At 37.2% G+C, this 21,959-nt stretch overlaps 1 protein-coding gene across 2 annotated transcripts in view; it reads right to left on the bottom strand.

Moving 5' to 3' along the window:
* LOC143221900 (uncharacterized) overlaps nt 1–21,295 on the bottom strand; it is a 45,526-nt gene extending 24,231 nt beyond the window's left edge. The window contains exons 1-3 of one of the 2 annotated variants that reach the window (XM_076447557.1): nt 21,079–21,294; nt 20,895–21,004; nt 20,383–20,816 (exon numbers count right to left, since the gene is read on the bottom strand). In XM_076447557.1, coding sequence (XP_076303672.1) covers nt 20,383–20,816; nt 20,895–21,004; nt 21,079–21,144 — 610 coding nt within the window. In that variant the 5' untranslated portion in view covers nt 21,145–21,294. Of the gene's footprint in view, nt 1–20,382; nt 20,817–20,894; nt 21,005–21,078 lie in introns of both variants that reach the window. The other variant, XM_076447558.1, reaches the window with a different exon arrangement.
* Between the last annotated feature and the right edge of the window lie 664 nt (nt 21,296–21,959).

Consider the following 21,959-nt stretch of genomic DNA (forward strand, 5'->3'; position numbering starts at 1 on the left):
GGTTACACGACTTAACCTTAACCCGATTTCACACCTTGCCACAAATGCCGATAAATAAACGATCGGCTATAATCCCGCTTAACCGACGACTAATGCAGCTTCGGACATTGTTACAGAGTTTTCCTGCTAGACTTTCCTACTTCGCTGGTTGAATCCTCGAACGTATCTACTTTGATCCAAAGTCACATATTTTGCATCTTGAAAATTTACTCTTCAATTTCTTTCTTTCCAATATTTATTTTCTCCCATTACTGCTTTAAGCGTCCGACATTCAAACGATTATATATCTAAAATAGCGACTTCAACACGTAATCCAGAATCTTTTTAGTTTTTTTTTTTGGAACGTAGAACAGTTAAAATATCAGTCGTGAACGTATGCGACTCAGTTTACAGACGGCGGATTAATCTTTTAGTATAGTTAGTGGTATTATAGATGCACCAAATAATTCGTGGACCTATTTTCGTGAATTTATTGATGACAGCGAATTAGTAGACAGCGAATTTGATGCATTTATGACAAAAGTGAGTCAGTGAAACTTTAAACAGGGAAAACATTAGAAACATGTACAAATATGGAGACGTTGTTTTCAGCAATTAAAATTATTTACATGATAAATCAATTTTTATTCAGCTTGATTTCCTTGCAATTGATGTATAAACAGTTTATTTTATTTAAAAAGATCTACTGTCTACTCATCAGACTGCAAAACAGTAAAAACATTTAACGAATTTACAAATACTCTGTTGTATTATTCCCAACTTATTATAATTATTAGGAAAAGAAATGAATGTCTATACGTATGTAGCTCCTATAAGTTTCAAAAATAATTACTTTCAAAAATAATGTCCATCAGTTTCTACGTACTCGATACATCTTGCAAATAATTAATGAGTCTCCAATGATGTAGAAGGTTTGCTTTTGAAATTAAGTTACGATCGATGAATCGTGAGAACAACGAATTAATTTGTGCACTTGAAATGCAATTTGGGAAGAGGACATATTTTTCTTCTGATTTTACGTTTTGGAATGAATAACACGAAGAAAGGTTTACAAGACTTCCTTTAACTAGTATTCGCACAATTTCATAGTTATCTCCAGCTATCTTTACTGCCAGTTCCAACCCATCGACCACTTTCGGATAGCGTTAACCTTCGCCATTTGCGGAGTCCCGCGGTTCGCAGGAAAGACTCGCGATAAAAGCCACAGCCGCGCCATTTTCTTACCATCGTGGAAATGGTGACCTTGAGATCACACGGTGGTCGCATATGCTTTGTATACCCTTAACGCGGAGCAATCGAATAGTCGTAGTATTACGAAAGCGAAGCAATAATTCACGACTACATAAAGCGATTCACGCCGGTTATTATCGTTGCTACTGATATACACTTCACATTTACCGCGGGCTAGCATTAACGAACAGGCATCGCAATATGCACCGATTATTAGCGGCGATGAATGATTTACGATGCCAGCGCCGGGGATGGTGTTCGAGTGCTCACGGAATGGAAAATAAGAAAATTAAATGAAAATTGAGGCTCGACCGCGCGCATAGACCCCCGGCTAAACGCATCGGGTAATGAATTTGCGTCACTGATAACAACAGAGTTATCGTGCCCTCATAGACTCAACATCGAGAGTCACGCGATCATCGCCACTCTCGCGAGATCGCGAGATCATTCGAGTTTATACTTGAACGGTCTGTGGCACGAGTCCACCCACACCTGTGAAATCTCACTGCAAAGCCTACGGGGGGCTCGTATTTATACCACGGCCCCCCCTAAACGTATACAAAAATTACTCCAGAAGCAAAATAAAAATTTGCATCTACTGCAACATATCTACAAAGGTCAAATAAAAATTTCTTTCGTCCTTCAATCATTTTCATAAGCTGCAACTAATACGCTCTTGAATTTTCTAAATCTGTCTAAATTGCATATCTACGCACATTTCTTTTCATAAACACATAAAATCCGCAGTCCGCAGTCTAATACCGAGTGAGAAAATATTGAATTTGGAGAAGGAATTGTCAATATTTATTGTTTACTACGGCGACACTTATCGACAACAGCTGTGTTGTATTAATATGTAATTCACCTTTTTGTCGTTTGTTGACGACAGCTGTGCTCAAGAGTTAAACGATGTGTATCGGCAAAAATTGAATAGAGTACTAATAATAGCGATTTTACGTGGAATTTCTTACGATCGGACTGTAGACGTTTATGCAAATATTGTGTCCGTCAGTTGCAAGATACAAGGAGCTGAATATAAATTTATTTCTTTTCATGGAGACCGGAATGTGTTGCAAATAATAGACACATTGTTAAGCTCATTCAGATTCTCTGCTATTTTTGCACTTATTAATTTATCGAAATATTTACGCCTACTAAAATTCGCAACTTATGGTATACATTATTGTTGGATTCTATTTTCAAGGTTTGTCTAGTTGTAGTCGAGATCTAAATTCTTTGCAATCGTTTATTCAAACTATACTGGATATACATACAGAGCTGCGTGGCCAGCTCTTCATTTTTTATCAGGAAACGACCTAAAAACACTGGCAGATTTTATTATCAGTCGTTACAATTTACGAGTCGTTAAGTCACGCGAATTTTATTATCACTTCCTTCTCCTTATTTTCTTTTCGTTTTCATTGCCAATAGCTCTGACCTTCACGTTGTCAACATTTACTGTACATTAATTTTTGAATATCACGCTTTCGTTTATCTGTTCTCGAAAACAGCTCCATAAAAATCGTTGCGAACACGAAATAGATATATCAGTATCTTTACAGGAACTATTAAAAGATTTATTTTTTCCATTGGTCGATAAGCTTTGATACTAGAACTATCGAACCAATCAAAATGATTGGTTTCTAATTGTTTCTTTCAGAAGTAATGAAATCATAAAAATGTTTTCATCAGAAGCATCAAATGGATGCAGTGTTGTTATTATTACAAATTGGTGTTAAAGTTATTTGGAGAACAATCTGCGGTCACTGCAATTGCAACTCATGTGCCCACGTCGCGTCGGTGCAAAAACCCGAGAAGACTCGATAAAGTCATTGCAGCCGAGTGAATCATGTAAACGCGTGTTTCGCATCTGTCACACACGCCACCAGAAAATACAGTCTTATCGCGAAACGGAAAATTTTGTAGATAGCACCGGCGAGATTGTTTTCCCAGCTGCCGTTCCATGTGCTCATGAAAATATTCATTCGTGAACGCGATTCGGATCCAGCAAGGTTATGGTTACTCTATGGAGCATCATGCAAGAATATCCGAGACGCGATGGGAGGTGGGGGAAAGTAAATGTAAACAGGAAAAGTCAACTTTCTGGTTTCTTCGCTGAAGTACAGACTTAACGTCGGCTGTGGTGAATTCGCGATATTTATGGAAAATATAAATAGATAATTTATGTGGACCTACTTAAATAGCTGGTACACACTACACTGTGAACCTTACTTACATCTCAAACGTGTTCGCGTCGCTATTATGTAATCCAAAAGTAGTGCAACCGTGAATTAGGGTTACTTGAGTCGAGGTGACTGTCCTCCCCTGTAACCCAAGAATGTGATTTTCAGGAATTTAAAAAAGACCTCAGATCTTATTTTTGCGTCTAACGACAGCCATTTTTATCAGAAATCAATTTTTTCAAGAAAATCTTCATTCTCATCTTTGTTACAGATTTCTTCAGAATTTGTACAGAATCTTTGTTAAAATCATATATTATTAGAATTTTAAACAAAATTACTGTGCATTCTGTACAATGCGTATATATACATATATACTATAAAATAAAATACTTGTTAAAAAAGTAATTCCAATAATTGATCAACAAAAAAAATGTTTGGAAATCACGTTTCTGTCGGACAGTTAAGACAGTCGGACAGTTTTCTAAACGAGTTTAAAAAAAACACGTTTCCCATTCCAAAATAAAACGTAACCGATTACCAAGCTTTCCGCTTTAATTGTTCATTTATAACGTCAGTTGATAAGAATGAATTGATGAAAGCAGCGCAGATAATAAATTGTTTAATAACAACAGGAAAGAAGAATCGAAGTATTAAGGTTCAACGTTTTCTTAAGTTACTAAACAGTTCGTCAAACACTGAGCTGTTGCGCGTCAGTTTTATCATTGCACAAAGAACGTGCAAATACTCTGTTAACATTGTGCATAGAAACAATATGCGCATATAGATGACCTTGAATTCTCAGATTCAGAAATTTCATAAAGGGAATTTCGAAGGTGCTTGTTCGCGTCGGAAAGAAAGCATTATTCAAGCAAGCTGTTGACACGAAACATAGTACTCGACGCAATTTCAACATCGATCCATCATGCTTCCGTTGAATCAACAGCACGTAATATTCAATCTACAATGAAAAATGCAGACTCTCGCACAATAACAGGTAATTATTTACTTTCAGGGCTTCCTCACCGATTATGATGAAATTTAAATATGTTCTCAAACTCATCATTCTGAACAACTTTTTCCTATACATATTAGCGCCGCTCGATTTTAGTTTTCGAGATATTTGCGAAAAACTATCGCCAATAATCTATTGAATTTTCTGTATTCCTGCTGCACGCTCTACGGCAACGTAAGCCTGTTCCGGCCCACCATTTGTTTACATTTTGCTTGTAAACACGCTGCGGACATGAGAGAAAAAACAGGGTCTCACTCTGACCATACATATATAGGGTGAACTTTCAGTTTTGAAAGACTACTACATTTTCGTATGCGTAGTCGCCCCCCACCACCTAACCCTAACTAATTCTGATCGCATAATCTTTTCATCATCATGAGAAAAATCATGAGATCAGAATTAGTTAGGGTTAGGTGGTGGAGGGCGGAGAGGGCCTGCCCGACCACGCATACGAAAATGTAGTAGTCTTTCAAAACTGAAAGTTCACCCTGTATGGTCAGAGTGAGACCCTGTTTTTTCTCTCATGTCCGCAGCGTGTTTACAAGCAAATATCTCGAAAACTAAAATCGAGCGGCGCTAACATGTATAGGAAAAAGTTGTTCAAAATGTAGAAATCTATAACATATTTAAATTTCATTAAAATCGGTGAGGAAGCCCTGAAAGTAAATAATTACCCAATAACATATAGTTAAAAATCACACATGGGAAATAACAGCTTATTAACTAAATTAAAATAAACATTTATTAACAACGCTAGAGGTATCCGGAAGAATAATTCCATGTTGCATTCGATGCATAATGCATGCATTAGTCACAGAGTAAAGAAGTGAACCCGAAACGAGAAACGAAGCGAGCATTATGAAAATTAGAAAACGTGCGCCCGCATCAGCAACAAAGTTTCAGAAGAGGATTTTCAAAAGAGAAACATTCAACAGATCGATAGAAAGTCGATCCTACATGAAAGGGAAAAATCTGTGAAAGTAATCATCGTTCTGCACGAATGAGTATCTCTAGTTGAAAACTGTTCCATCGGACTGTTAATTGCGAGCGTTTAGTTAAAAGCGTACCTCGCGCTCGGCCACGCGGGAATTGTGAAATAGTGAATGGTCTCTCTCGCGATTATGCTCGAGCTCGCAAATAATTCAGCCGTGGCGTGCCGCCACGAATATTCTCGTTTGCATTTGTTTTTGTTGCAGCAGCGTAAAAACGCGACGAGTCCGGTCGGTCGTTTCGGCGAAAAATAGTTAAATGAAATTACACGTTCGATTACTGATTTTCCTTGAAATGAAAAAAAAAATTGTATCGCACACCTATTTGCACTATTGTCTCGCCGAAACAGATAACGCGTTATCTTTCAGCAATGAGAGACGTAACGCTGCCATTGAGGGGCCACGCGTGTCTCTCGATCGACTGCGAAGTTAAAAGAAGAAGTTTACGACCGAGCGAATTATCGCACGTCGACTAACTTTGTTTTGCAACTCGGCCAATTCGTACTTTATTCTTAGGTGATAATGATACGATCAAGCTCGCCGTTTCTTGGTCTGCAGTAATTGCACAGCACTCAACGATCCGTAGTCGACGATAATTCACTGTGGTTATGGAATCCATGACATCTAGCATCGTAATTTTATTGCTGATACCCCTAACGCTGCGTCAATAAATATCGTATTAAGTTGTACGCGACCAAGGTTTTCTACCTTTTTAGAAACTTCAGCTCGACTGTTAATCATCCCCAGGCTTACAACTATAATTCATGCTGATATACCGCCAGGCATGCGTCGTCGAATTTCGCGTGCTACCGAGATAAGTTTCTGCGAAACTCGGCAGGAAGTAAATATTTCGCGACCAAAGACGGCAAACAGAACCGAAATTTTCCTCCCCGCTTTCCTCCCGATCTCTTGGAAACGTAGAATCATCAATGACGATGCGGATTCCGGATGACAACGACATGAAGAATCGTAATTAATGGTTTTTGACGCGTCAGCAACGTGTGACGTACGATCAACCGGGATACCGTCGGAGTTTGGTCTTATCAATGGCAAATGACTTCATAAAAGGTGGCTGTATTAAGTGATACTAACAAGAACTATTGTTTCAGCTGATACGATGTTGGAAGATAATGCAGTCAGCGACCATAAAGATCGGGTAAAAGCAATTTATTTCACCCAACAGAAACTTCCCCAATTCCCTTATATTTTGTACATAATAAATATACTGCAGATTTTATGCACGTATGGCAAGGCTAGGTGAAGGTGAATATAGTGAAATAATTTCTTGGTCAACCTTGTTGAAATTATTAATTTGTCAACACTGTCAGCAAATTTTGTGCACTTTATCAGATACGAGTGGCATGGCAGTGAACGTGTCAATGCAATGTAAGTGCAGATTTGTTTCAGATTGTGGAATTAACTAGAAGTATTCTATCTAGAAGAGATAGGACGAGAGGAGAATGGTTGAGGAGTGTGAACAAATAAACCTTGAAGAATTCATTGATTCTATTTTATCTCTATGTATGTGTATGTATTAAAGTAGAGTCATTCAGATTTTCTTGGCCGGTTTTGAAGGATCAACAAGCTGGGAAATTTTTATGATTAGCGACGATCGACGCAAGTCTTTCGACGATTAAGTGGTGGACGTGTTGTTGTTCAAGAAGTATTATTTCAGATGACGTAATGTCAATGCAATACGATAATGTAACGTAAATAAAAGGACTGGTTTATTTCAGATTAGGAAGTAAAAAAATAAGTACAGTCTAGTTATTAATACAGTACAGTACGGTACAGTACAGTACAGTAATTAATTCAAACTGCTATGTCTTTACCTTTAAGTCCAAACATTCATTACTCTTTGTAAACGTTTAGAACAATATCACAGTAACATTGTGGCGTTGAAGGCAACTACATTTGGATCTATTTCAAATTATAAAGTTAAAAATAAATACTCGGAACAACGAAGGCAGAAATATATAAACAGAAACTACGAGTACGATAAGCACCCTGTGTAGCAAAAGCAGAAATGATTAGAACGAAACCATGAGTACCATAAGTATAGCACAGTCAAAAATGAAGAAACAGAGACTATGAAGATTTTATCGAATCTGCTATATGTGCCTCTGTATCTAAGCCAAGTGGTTGAATATTTTCATGCTACCTTGCAAAGATACTAGAAACTTCAAATGTTTTCAAAACAAGGAACAATGCTAGAGTAATAAATTAACGTTGAAGAGAACAAACGGTGCGAGAAGATTCCTATACAGTAGTACATACACAGCAAATAACAACTTGAGGATAGCAAGTCGGCCATTCCGTTTCCTTGCTAGCGGATAAACAAGAAAAGTCGAGCGAGGGGAAATCATAAATCGTCGATCAAGCAATCGTTCGCACGAAAAAAAGTCTCTGATGACGCGCCGTCTTCGATGAATGAATTCCCCAAGTAATCGTAAAGATCATTGGGTATGCGTCACTCGATCGCGGTATTCCTGCTGGTTGACACGTGATGCAGCGCTGCGGAACGATGATCCACGTGCGTTCGATTCAACGGATCGGTGATTATGCCTCGTTAATACTTACACGCGCGTGTTTTCCGTCTTCATATTAGCACGGAGAAGGAAGAAGGAAGAGAGAAAAAAACGGTAAATCGATTATATAGCGAGAACGGAAAAAACATCTGCGACGATCGTGCCTACCAGTTTGCAAATAGAATGCCGCCAATCCCGTTTCCCGATTAGACTGGCACCGATACACACCTCCAGAACCGGAGACACCTTCGCCTATTAGAATATCCGATTTTTCCGCGATGCCATAATCGTCCGTGACCGAAGCGATTCTCGAGAAACCGCCTTGATCCTCGAAACTGTTAAACTGTATCACCGTGAAACCCGCTACGCAGTTTCGGAAATGATAATGGGGATTCGAGTTCTCTCTGTTGGCAAATCGCTCCGTTGACCCGTGGCGAAAGTGTCGATGTTATTTATGATTCCGTGTTGATGAGACAGTTGGCGGTTATCCTTGTTCGATTCGCGGTAGAAACGTGACGATACCGGCTCTGTCTGTTTCGAAGAACGTCTCTCTCGTCGAAGAAACGATTTTTAGAACGGTTAAATATAGGCCTGCCAATCCGGAAAGCGTTTTTTCGTAGATATCGATACGCTACTTTTAACTGTTGCGTCTCGTGAGCGATTCCATATGGTTTCGGTCTTTCTTCTGACATCACTTCGTGGAGAATTGTAACTGATTAGACAACTGTGGATTTGTCAAGCAAAACAAGAATTGCGTTCGACGATTGCATGGCACTGGAGCCTTTCCTTCTTTCTTTAAGGATTAGAAGAAGTTGAAAATTACAATGTGATCGATCTTTTCTAATCTTTCTACTCTATTTTAAATTCGTGTAATTTTTATACCTAATGTATTCTTAAATGTTCTACAATCTTTATAAAAATGCTCTTACTCGTAACTAGACTATGTATTGTATGTATTTATAACGAAAATCAATAGATCACGTATAAAATATTGGAAAGATTGGAAGTAGAAAGTTTATTAGAATTGTTACAAAAAACAAATTTTTATTTGGCTCCTGTTGCTTGAAATTGAAGCAGTTCTTATTTTGCATCAAGAATAAACAGTAGTACTAAATGAATAGAAATGGTCCCGCTTTATATTGATCTTCTAAGAACTGAGAATTCTTCACTGCATTTTGCAACGTAAATGTGAAAAATAGGACGGCTCCAGACGGTTGTTATCTAAATAGAAAAATGCTTATCGTAGAATCATTCGATAACACAAGTCAACGAACTCATCTTGAGTATGGGTTAATGGATCGGGAGTACTCGAGATTTCGAAGAATATAAACTGAGAGAGTCATGTTTATTCTGCTCTACATATTTCAACATTCGGACACCATTATCGTGTGCTTAAAGCAGGACGTCGCAGTACTAACTTTCCTTTCAACTATCCTTACCAGTTTTTATAAGTTTACTACACGTCAGAAATTCTACGTCGCCAGTAGAAACCTATAGAAGTCTAAACTTTCTACTGCCGTCGGTGTAGTTTATCAAGCATCAACCTACAGCCATCGCGAATTTTATTCAAAACGTGTACGACTTCTTTTAGTGTTTTGTGCACAATTAGGAACTCGTGCATCTTGTTTATACTCCTCATTTGCATTGCGGTGGAATTTTAAACAACATTTTGCGAGGTCGTCTCTTACGTGCACTATTGATTACCGTAATTAGGTATGTTTTCTATGTTATCAGTGATATTTACGTATCTGAGTGAGATAAAACGGCAACGATAATAACAAGGGTTGTAACAATGAAATCCCTGAGGTGTTTTCAACTACAATTTCAAAATAGTTGTGCAAATAGAATATGACAATTATATTTCATTTTATTAACGGAGTAAGTTCTAACAATATTGCTTATATATGTACATCATTTATTCATAGCAGGGGACTTGTTTAGTTCTAATGCTGTTTCTGAACGCTCTCATTATCATATTTACTTGTTATTCTAATATACTAAGAGTTTGTTTTCCTTGTTTCTAATCATTCTATCATTCCGACTGTGAACTTCCGTATAAGATTTTACGTGTCTAGATGATTATGAATGAATTGTGGTAGTAAAAAAATTGTTACATAATATTACATCAAAATAAAATTAAGATAGTATTCAGTTTTTATAATATGCTTCTGCGCTTGTATTTATATAATTTAAATGTAGCATAAATGAATAAAGGTTCACAATTACAACAAGTTCAACCACAGGACTACTTCCATAAGGTCTGGTCGATAAATTTATCTTCTCCAAACATTTGAAAATACACATAATAAATAGGATATTGCCATGAGGCTTTCCCCTCTTGTATATTATCAAAGCTTGGCGCACTTGTACTCTCAAAAATATAGGTATGTAAGTAGGATTACTTATGCAAGAGCTCTTCAAGATTCGAAGATAAGTAATTCATTGTGCAATAGTGATAGCAATTTCTATTGAGATCAGTAGTTGAAAGAAAACGATTAGAATTTTTTTCAACTTTCTAATCCTTGAGAACTACTTGTTGTTCTTCAAGAAAAGATTCTTGTAAACACGATAGCTGTTCCCATGTTAACTATTTTAAAGTTGCAGATATCATTTATAAAAAAAAGAAACAATGGAAAATGAATTCGTCAGTGAAAGATTAAGAAGCTTACTGTGTGGTAGACTTCCGGTTACTAAAGTATTAATCATGGCAAGCCTCGCAGCATCCTGACTCATAAAAGGACCAGTTGGTGACGTCGCTCAAGGAAGCGACCTACACAGAATCCTGATTGAATCAACCATACATTCCATCATAGGTAAACTGCAGATTTTATATATTTATAAGAAAAATGAATAGATGGAACACAAGCACGTACGCACAAATTAAAATTTCCAAAAGGAAAAATAAATCTATGATTGTTAAGCCTATCTTAAGGTGGCAAAAATATTTTCTCTGCTCAATGATTCAAAATGAACTGGTGAAACACAGCAGAATATAAACATTTGAAAAAAGCACAGGACATGGTTCCATTACCTTGAAATAATTCAAACCGTTAAAAGTTAATTTTGTAACTGCTGTGTCCAGCAATTACTAGCAAAAATCTTTATGTTTCACACAACGCGTCAAAATATCGCAAAGAACAAAATCACATCGTCTCTAAACAACAAAAATTGTCAAAGGGAACAATTTCCATGTAACTCTTGTTCCAAGCAATAGATAGCAAAAATTATAGTATGTATCGCGCAAGTAAACACAGGTAAACGTTGAAGGGCACCTACCTGGTATTGCTCGTGTCGAATGAATTGCTGGAATTCGCTGATCCTTTTCGGTCTCACACACGAACTTAACACACTGAATCTCTAATCTGCGATCGACGAGCTCTCGCTGCTCTTCTGTGCATCTGGAGATCAATTAGCCGGCTGTAGGCAGATCGTGTTTGATCAACAACCCCCACGTGACACACCAAGAGAGCGCAGCTCCCACACGGAGGACTCGGCGCGGACTGACACGATTCCCGGTTCTGCACACTGTGTAACCCACGCTGCCAGTTTCACTGCTCGAGCCGAGTACTGGGAGTATAGCGCGTGTCATCGATGGGAGCGCAGACGTACTACCAACGGGGATCGCGTTCCCTGAACCTCACTTTGCCATTCTGAATAGAAGAAGCGCCCGAAGAACAGGAAAGTAAACGAGGAACTCATTCAGTCTGCTCTATTTCTAAATTTAAACCATTCAGTTCCCTTATTATACTAATCTTTAACGCGTGGACTGCCACATAAGTTCATTCGAGAGGCACCATTCTTGGACTAGGTTTAAAAATTAATTTTCTATGCTGGATTCTAGTAAACCTAATTTTACTATAATTCAAATGATCCAGGATAATTCATTCAGTCTGCTCTGTAAATTTGAAACATTCAGTTCCCTTATTATACTAATCTCTAACGCATGGACTGTCACATATTTTCATTAAAGAGACACCATTCTTGGACTAGGTCTAAATATTAATTTTGTTGTGATGGATTCTAGTAAAAAGGTACAATAAAACTTCTGATACTGAATTCATAGAATAGTGAACCTCAGTACGACTGCTCTTCAGCATTCATTTTTCGAAAAGCACTGATCCGAATGCATCCTTGAGAGGCGCCGCCGCAGCTGACATGCTCGCGTAGGTGTTAACCTATGGTAGCAATAAAATTATAATAATATCTAGTGAAAGCGGGTGAAACGAGAGCCACCTCTCTAAATTGTCTTTGTTGAGCGAAATGGAATGGAGATATACTGTTGCACGGGAGTCGAAGACAGTCTGATACGCAAGCTGGAGACGCATGATCTATGCGAATTTATAGCTTCAAGAGAAAGAGGATTCGCGAGGTAGCTTACTTCAACTGCTTCTCTACTTTGACAGTTTCTACGTGGAAAGTTTTTGTAAATCTCGATGAATCTAAGCGCAATAATATGGACTCTTCAACAGGCATTATTGCCAATAATTTTTCGCCGATGTAGCGTGATCCTACAAATGGCAGCGCTATCTACGAGACAATTGCAAACAGCTGAAAATAAAGCCACAAATAAAATGACATCACTGCATGCGCTAATCCAATGAACTTTTTCGCGCTCGCATAACATTGAAAGACTTCTACCAAGGCTCAAGAACACAGACATTAATTTCAATTTATCGTCTATTAACGCTTCCCAGTTGACCCGCGCCGAGCGCGTCGATTAGAACAACGATGCTGAAAGTTGCGAGACCGCGATTCTGTCCGATAAGGTTGCAGCTGAGGACGTCTCCCAAGAATGATAACAGGTTGGAAACCGTTCCGGAAAACACCGGTTGCACGATCATGCTACATACTTCGATTTGTTTTTGCTGATAGTCCTGGTCTCGTTCGCGACATCAATTAATGTTCTCCGGACTAAACGGCTCCCTTGGGTCTCTCGATCTATTTATAAGGTCTTCCTGAGTGTTCACTGCCATCGCGAACCTCGCATCGAGTCGGTGAACACTGCCACTCACTTTATAATCCATTGTCTTTGTAGAAAAATGATCCGAGGTTTATTGCTTCGAAGAAGTTGTGCTTCTTTCCTTGTTGGTATTTAAAATTGTTGTTTTGAGAAGGAAGATAGTTCAGTTCTTGGGTAATGTTGATAGTGTACATTTGAGAAAGTTTGTTTAATACATTATTCATTTTATAATCCATTATCTTCATGAACCAAAGCGTTGGGGATGGATAATGTTTCTTTTCTATGATTCCCTTTAAATCGTCTCTTCATAGTTGAGCAATGTTGAAAGTGAACATTCAACTTTGCACTTAACTGAACACTGCTACTTATTTTATTAACCATCATTTCCACAGAAAAATACGTCGAAGACACATATTGTTCCCTTTCCATGAATCTTTGGAGTTGTCTCTGGTTAAGATTATAAAATGATGCTTTTAATAGGAGAACAATGTGTCACTCAACACTGCAACTTATTTTAAAACTCATTATCTATAAGGAAAAAAGCGTCAAGGTTGCGTACATATTTTTGTACATATAAACATTTTTAATTGCCTCTCCAAAAGGAAATATTGGGTTGGCAAATAAGTTCGTTCGGTTTTTTAGAGAGGAGTAAATAACAAAAACCGAACGAACTTATTTGCCAACCCAATATAAAAGATTGTATTGTGTTGGTTAAACTTAAAATCATACATTTAAAGGAACTTGTTCAGCGTATATGATTACAATGAGTTGCTTCACACCACCACCACTTACTTTATCACAGAAGGATTGCATGTTACCATCAAAGATACACACACATGTTTCTTTTCTACGAATCTCCTAAACAATCGCTTCGGAAAAGAAAAAGAAAACACAAAATGTTGCGTTGCAACCACGTGATTAAAGGAGCGAGCGCCACGCACGATAACAATGAGTCACTCCACACTGCCACTTACTTCATTACGAAAGAATTGAAATCTTCGAAGATGCACAACGTTTGTATAAAAACGTCCATTATTAATTAATATTGCGAGCACACATTTAAGACAGTTCGTTTAACGCTTTTTGCGCGACAGAGATATACCGTTGCTAGGTACACATCTATCAAGATATTACTGTACTTGCGAAAATACTGTTTCCTGAGTGTTAATTAGCGCAGCTGTTCTTCTAAGGGTTCCCGACGTAAAAAATATGAAGCAATGGAAGCGTTACATAAATAAATTATGGACTCGTCGATGTCTGAAACAAGCAGTTATTCCATTCCGCATAGCGAATTAAAAGCTATGCATTGTCAGTGGAACGTTGCAGTCTTTAATATCATATTCGCTGCAACATAAACTTTCTACGGTACATGCGCAACCATCGTTTATTTTCGGTTGTCATCTCGTGTACGTAGAAGTATGACTCATTTCGTCTTTATGGTGCGTGGGGCATTACTCCATTGTTCGTCTGTCCAATTAATGGAAGAAGAGTGTTCCTTTTTCCCGAGACTGAATGGCGGTTTCCTTCGGCCGACCACTCCTCCGTGTAATCTCCCTGAGTAAAGCTTTCTACTCGCCAAATCGACTCGTTTCTCAACAAATTTGGTATGTGCTGCGATATGACAAGTATTGAATAGAAAAACAAGGTTTTACGAAGTTAACACCTCGCGATTCGAATCATTGATTCATTAACTGAGGTATTTTAATTCTCGATTAGCTCGAACACAACAGATACCATTTCTTGAGAATCTAATACCTTGCAATTTAAATAGTTAATTATTTTCAATTAATTATTATTTTTTAAATTATTTATTTACAATCTCGCTTATCTTGAAAACGGAAGACTTCAATGTTGTACAAGTTAACACCTCGGAATTTAAATCTCTATTAAATTCAAGTTATGGGTTTTTCCATGTTGCTCGATTATACAAAATGATTTCCAAGCCTCTTTTTGATATAGTAAAATTATTGAAAACCCCCGAAGTTTAAATTGTTATTAAATTCGAGTTGTCACCCTTCTCAGATTAATCGATTGAATAATTGTAAATCGGAAGACAAGTTTGCTCGATATTTTGATATTATGTCTTTATTGAGTTAATCAATTCGAATTTACAATCTAAGCGGACAGACGATATCAGATAACAGATAACATCTGAAGATTTCGTAAGGGGACCATAATTTTGGAGAAGTATTGCGATGTGTTAGCACAACGCGTTGTACTCGCCAAGAACATCAAACTATAAACTTTTCCGTCAGTGTTCCGCGTGAAGTTATTTCTGGATATAATCATCGTTTATCGTTGATTCGAGCCGTGATTCCCCCAGAAAGATATCTTACGAACACTTTGTAGATAATTACGAGGAAATATCTTGTCTAATTTATGATAATTTAAGCAAAGAAGCTCTACTTTGATCGCAGTACTTCCGCAATCCGCGAAGAGTGAACATGAGGAACTGTTACACATTGTACGGGAAATCTGCCCGGAATATCTTGGACCTCCAATCAGAGCAACAGATTTAGCAGTAATTCAATGCAAATTCGGCGGGGCGATGGCGGCGATTGCGATTCAATGCGCGCTAATAAATATAACGTGAAATCTCAGCTGATTGGGTCTTTGTTGCTCTCGTAAGACCGTTGCTGACTAAAATTTTGTAAAATTGTTGCTGACTAAAAACTGTGGACTATGTTTCGAAGACTAGAAGTGCATGCTATTATAAAAATAACGCGGTTTGCGTTCTTGGTAGAGTCATTAAACGTTAATAATGGTGGATATCGATTTTTTTGTGTGCAAAACGTTATATATGTGCGACTTTTTTCCTTTTTTAAGTGGAACTAAGTAAACTTGAATTTTATTAGGTCAGTTTATAAGTCGTACAGCTCATAATCTGCATTTTGTTCGTATTTGTATGTAGATTAAAAAATGTTCTTTATTTAAATTAAGACAAAAAATAGGTGGTAAAAAAATTCATTTTTGGCATTGGATGCTTAAAAATGACAATTAAATACGCTGTTACTCAACCACGTTGCACGTCGAAGGATTTCTAATTGACGCAGCAGTTTTCCCGTTTAAAACCACAGTAATTGTTTTGAAAATGGAATCAACATGCAGGTTGACAAAAGGGAGGATATCATTAAAAACAGTGGTCAGTACATTAAGTACTTTGAATAATAGTTTGAATCCTGAGACTTCAGTTCGCTAGAATTAGCAATTTGAAAAGTTACAAGCAAAAAGTTATTCGGTCCTTGTCATATTGAGATATCATGTAGGTGCTTCCATATTTTAATAAACATGACTCTGAGCCGGTCTGATAACCACAACGCCGATAAGAGAGCGTTTTATCAGCGATAGTTGGAGTGCGATAAGGCGTATCCTTCTCCCCCGCGAGTTACTTTGCGCAGCGGGTACGTCGTCCGAGATGGTTACGAATGTAAAGTCACTTATCGCGAGATGCGATCATGCAAGTGCAGTAAAATTTTAATCCGCCGCACATTAATTGGATTTAAACTTTCGACGAGACTTATTGCGACTCATGTTCTCTTTATTCTTACGCAAAAATCAAGATAACAATGACATTAAAAAATTCAACTGAAAACCTTCCCAATACGTCATACACTAACACGGATTATTTATTTAAGAAGAAGAACGTACACAAACTTTCAAATTTCGTGTTTTCACCTGTCGTGACAAGACTATCACAATCTCTCAAACGAAAGGCACAACAGTCGTTGTTTAAAGCTATAAATCATGCAAAACCAGACTGTTATCTAAAGAAAACGCTCGATGAAATTGCGTCTCCGCCGTGTTCTGCTGAAATGGCTCGCAGTTTCGCTGGCAATGGTAGCGCCGTCGCTAACCAAGAGAAAATCGATGCTAATAACGAGATTGACAGTTTTAAGTGCTCTTGGATCGTGCACGTGTATGAAAAATAACATCGACAGAATCATTTTCACGCGATGAAATCATGGGTGACATTCTAGAACTCGCGATAAAACTAACCGCGTTACGATTATCATTACGTGCGATTTCGAACACTGTATCTTGGAATATTATCGAAATATAATGAACCACTCAAGGTACTTTGAAATGCCTGTTGTAATAGACACGACTTTGTTCCAATTTAAAACACTTTCCGTGTTTCCATCGTGATGATGTGCAATAAAATTAATTTATAATTCGAACCTGAACCTGTTAAATTAATTCATCAAAATTGGGAGTTGTAAGAGATATAAATGGAAATGCAGTTTTCGGTGCTTCAAGTTTACTCATCTTCTGAAATTTTTTTATTATAATTTTGAAACCTTTCAGTTCGTTCAGGATTGACTATTTAAGTGCCATTGTCTGTTAGTTCCCACGTTCTGTAACGTCGATTTTATTTAGAATAACAAATTTTGTTATCCTTCGCAATTTTTTCGAGTCAGGCGTTCCATATTATCGACTCATACGATATAGTCATAGTTATTGCTCGACGAGCTCTCTATCTACAAAACTAATGCAAATTTCTGCCTGAAATTTTACAGGTATACTCTTCGCGAGTACTATTATTAGCTAAACTTAGAAAAAGATCGATTTGTTAGAGCTGGTAAATAGAGTATCCGTTTCAACCCTCCGCCGGCATAGAAGTTCGCTTATTTTTTCACATGTGTCTAGGTCAAATTTTTATTTTTATTCCAAAAATGTTCACAAACATTTGCCTAAAAGACCACTTGCGCGTTAAACTAGGGAGTTTATCAGTATGTCAGAAATTTTGAAAGCCCAGAACAATAAGAAATCAGATCAAAGATAGAGTCATATTTTCAGCGAAGGGTTAGCATAAAAATGGTTTGTGCATCAAAATTGGCAGTCTACTTTCGTCCGAAAACGGCCCGGAACTGCGACACATGGTCGAACGAGAGCAGGAGGTGTCTCGGAGAGAAGAAAGAGAGAAAGAGACGAGGTTAAAGTCAGGGGATCCCGTTCTTCGTGTTGTTCTTCCTTTCTCTCCGTCTCTCCCGCCTGTGAAGGTCGTCCGGTTTTCAGTGTAGAATCGGAGAACTACAGACGTCATCTTAAGTATCAAGCAACTCCGATACTTCCTGTAATTTGCTATATACATAGCAACATGATCGTCGGCCCGTGGCCTGCACGATTTTCCAGGAACGCGGGTTCGTGTGTTCCTCGGAGATTTTCCGTGATTCACGACCCGAGATAAGCACGCTAATTTTCCCACAATTTTGATTCTCGTGAAAGGTTGCTACAATGAGAATTTTTTTAACACTAAGTCTACGAAGTACTAATACTGACTCTTTTATATTACTTTATAAAAATAACAAGAATGTATTTGTCCAAAAGCCACACATTTTTATGATATACAGAGTGTGATTCCCAAACTATAGCTCGTTGTAAGAACTGTTTAAAATAAAACTTACTCCGAGGAGACATCTTATGGTACTCACAAATCATCTCTAGGTAGACGTGCTTCTATCTAGCTAACTAAAATAAATTTTAAACGGCACTAAATGATCTTGAATGACCTCGGAAGACGAAAGCGTTATACAAATAAAACCATTCAGTTCCGTATATAAAAAAAAACAGAGACCTTGAAATCTCGGAAGCAGAAGATTTGTGACCACCGTAAGATGTCTTCCCCGAAACAGAGTAATTTTAAATATTTTTTAATACGGGCTATGTACAACCAAAGAAATTGTGTGTAATTCCTCATGGATGCATACTCATGAAATTTAAAAATATTAGAACCCGTCATATCGACGGGTCTCGTGAATCTAGTGTTAATTACAAGCTCGAATAAAACCTGTACAAGTGGCTCTAATTGGAGACGCGCAATCTACGGCGTTAATTAGTCCGACGACAAGAGTGCCTCGTGTAAGATTTATTCGCGAGAAGTATTCCTTGATCAATTTCGGTAAATCGGCTGTAATTGATTAAGGATGCTCGATTATCACGCGGTCATAATGATTGCGTTCGACACGCCGATCGTCCCTGACCATTGAAATTGCATTAATCACCGGGCGAGCTTTTAAAATGATGTCTCCGCAGGCGGCGCCGTCCGATTTGTTAAAACAATTCGAACGTTGTTATTGGCGTGAGCTAGTCTCATCCGGTTTTTACAGATCAGGACGAGAATCGTGGATGTCTTCCATTACAGAGATCGAGAGAGAGAGAGAGAGAGAGCATAAAACGGATCGACGCGACGAGAAAAAGCTGTTTTATATGCAACAGCGTTACAAGCTGAAAAATATTATGTATTCTACATAAAAGAAATCGATGCGGATTCCATTGAACAAGCGCAGCATTTTTACGCGAGATGAATTTAAATCTTCCGATGGACGAATGGAAAAAGCCATCTGCAAATGTTTACAATATCAGAGGATGCTCGATCGTACTAAAATATTTTCATTGATCTTTGATCGCTAAATCCAGATAGAAATGAATTATTGTCCAAATTAGATATCTTCTTCTTCTTGTGACCTGCGTGTGGCGTTCCTCTAATTATGTGAATGGCAATGTAGCACGGTCAAATTGTATTAAATATGACGTCGTGCAGCACAATTACTCACGCGTGATCTCCTTTCTGCATACTAAAGGAAGCATGATGTCATTTAATTTAAAACAACATTTACTTAAAAAATGCAAGTTTCGTTATTCTGAAACTCTCCTACAATAATCTAAAAAAATGTCGATCTTTTATCTATACTAGATAAATTTTAGGTGTTTAATAAGTTTGACAGATCTGTGTAGCAAATGAAACAATGTTTATTAAAATTTCTTAGTATTTTGCATTTCTTGTATATGTAAATATAAGAGGCCAATAATAAGATACAAATATATTTGTACATACAAGACAGTACAAATATAATTAACATTGTATGACACATATGGTATATTAAATTTGTGTATGATCAATTTACATTTGCTCGTGTATTATCTACTGCTTTGAACCTTCTGTTCACTGTATATGGAAATCACTTGCACACACTGTATAATCAAAGACAGCCTCTAACCGACATATCTTAAAGAAAAGTAATTTCCTGTCTTTCAGTAACGGTCTGCTGAACTCACAACACAAATTGAACGACATTTTGAGCCTCACACGTAAGACGCTGTACATATATACATAGATATCCCTGGGCAAAGTACATGTAGAATAAAAACCTCACTAATGATATTGAGTGCTTATTTATGCCTCTAGAGCAATAGGTTCTGGCATTTTGTCTTTTGTTCTCTCTGTAAAAATATGTGAGTCAATATAAGTAAGATATCTTATGACTAGACTGCGGATCTTTATGTAAAATAAAAATTGTCTGCATCGATGGCAAGAAATAGAAACCAAAAATTGAATGTTATTTCTTCTCTTAATGATTTTAATAGAGGAGAAATCACATATTGGCATTTTCAATGTTTTAAATTTTCTACTCAATTTTACTATAAATGCATAAAGATCCGCAGTCTATTTATGACATTTACCTTGTGTTTAACAGCTTACCTTTCTTCTTTTCTGGTAATCCTTCCGGTACATCTGGTAAAGCAACATTTTCTGGTTCTTCCGGTAAAGTTCGATCCACTGGAATTTCTGGAGTCTTTTCTTCGACCTCTGCTGCTAATAGAGCATCAAGTTCTGCCTCAACTTCGCCTTCATCTTCCTCTGTTAGACCTCCTAATAATATTTCATCTAATTCCCTCTGTTTGTCGATGCCATCCTTGGTCTCGTCCATAATCTTCTCAATTTCTTCAATGGACACCAATTCCTGCAGCTTCTTTAGTGCAATATTGCCCACTTTTAGGCCATCCACAACCTTCATTTCCACCTGAGCGAACTCTATGTCATGTGCCATGCGCTCCAGGTTCTCAAGCTGTCCATCAGTCTTGGATAGTAATTGCTCTTGGAATTTCTTTTTTCGTAGCAACAGCAAAGCTCGTCTGAAATGTTGCAACAGTCGATAAGTATATTTTGAACTATATAGAAACAATAGAAGGACAAAGGAAATTTATACATACTCCTTTCTTCCATTTTGAATAAGTTTCTTGGCAAGTAATCGATCTTTTTCGAGCGTTTGCTCTATCCTCCTTTGATACTGCTTAATTTTATCCCTGGTCTGTTTTAATTGCTGTAAAAAGAACAGTATTTTGATTAGCTATTGTTAGAACGCTGGAGAGGTTAGGAAATTGTAAAAGAACATACCAAAACTGCTTTGTCTTGCTCGGTGACACGACTCGGAGGTTTTTTCTTTGCGAAAAATATCCCCATTTTGTTTAAATATTGGTCTACGTTATCAGTCGATTTGACATGTGGTATCTGGATGAAGATGCATGTCACGTTTGACAGGTGCACTTGAAATAGCGATAACTGAATGAACCATGGTCAGCGCCATGCTTGCGGATCGATGTATCGATGTATCGATGGATGACTTTCATTCAGACCGCAAAATATGAATGCGAGGTATCGAACAAAGCACAGTTGTATACCTACAATAATAGGCTAACTATAATTACCATATATATATAGAAAATTATTTCTTTTACCAGGACCTTGTTGTGCTATAAAAAAATATTTAAACCAAGCTTCACAAGAATGAAAATAATAAATGCACAGAAGCACGTAGAGGTAAAGAAATAATCTATAATAATTATCCAAGGTTCAATGTAAGAATAAAATGACAATCGAATTCTAGGTTATTTTTGGGGAAAGAGTAAACTAATTTTGACTATAACTGTATGATTATATTTGATATAAATATAATTGAAAATTCTACTGAATTTTACTTTATTCTTAACCAGGGATCGAAAGAGTTATGGAACTTTTTAATCTTGTTTACCAATATTGAAAAAATTAGTTAATTGGTTAAGTAATTAATTAATTAATTGTGTGTGTGTGTGTAAGCATTACTGCAGTTAAAAACTGCTTGTGTTGTTTTCATGGAGCCATTTTTAATAATTTTTTTTAAATAGCTTGTTTTAACATAACATAACTGAATTTGTTTAAAAAAATGAAAACTGTTTATTTATTTCGATTCCTGGTATTAATAAAAATGGCGATTTAAGTTCGTAACGGGTGGTAGAAGA

The sequence above is a fragment of the Lasioglossum baleicum genome, chromosome 3, assembly GCF_051020765.1.
Source record: "Lasioglossum baleicum chromosome 3, iyLasBale1, whole genome shotgun sequence".
Lineage (NCBI taxonomy): Eukaryota > Metazoa > Arthropoda > Insecta > Hymenoptera > Halictidae > Lasioglossum > Lasioglossum baleicum.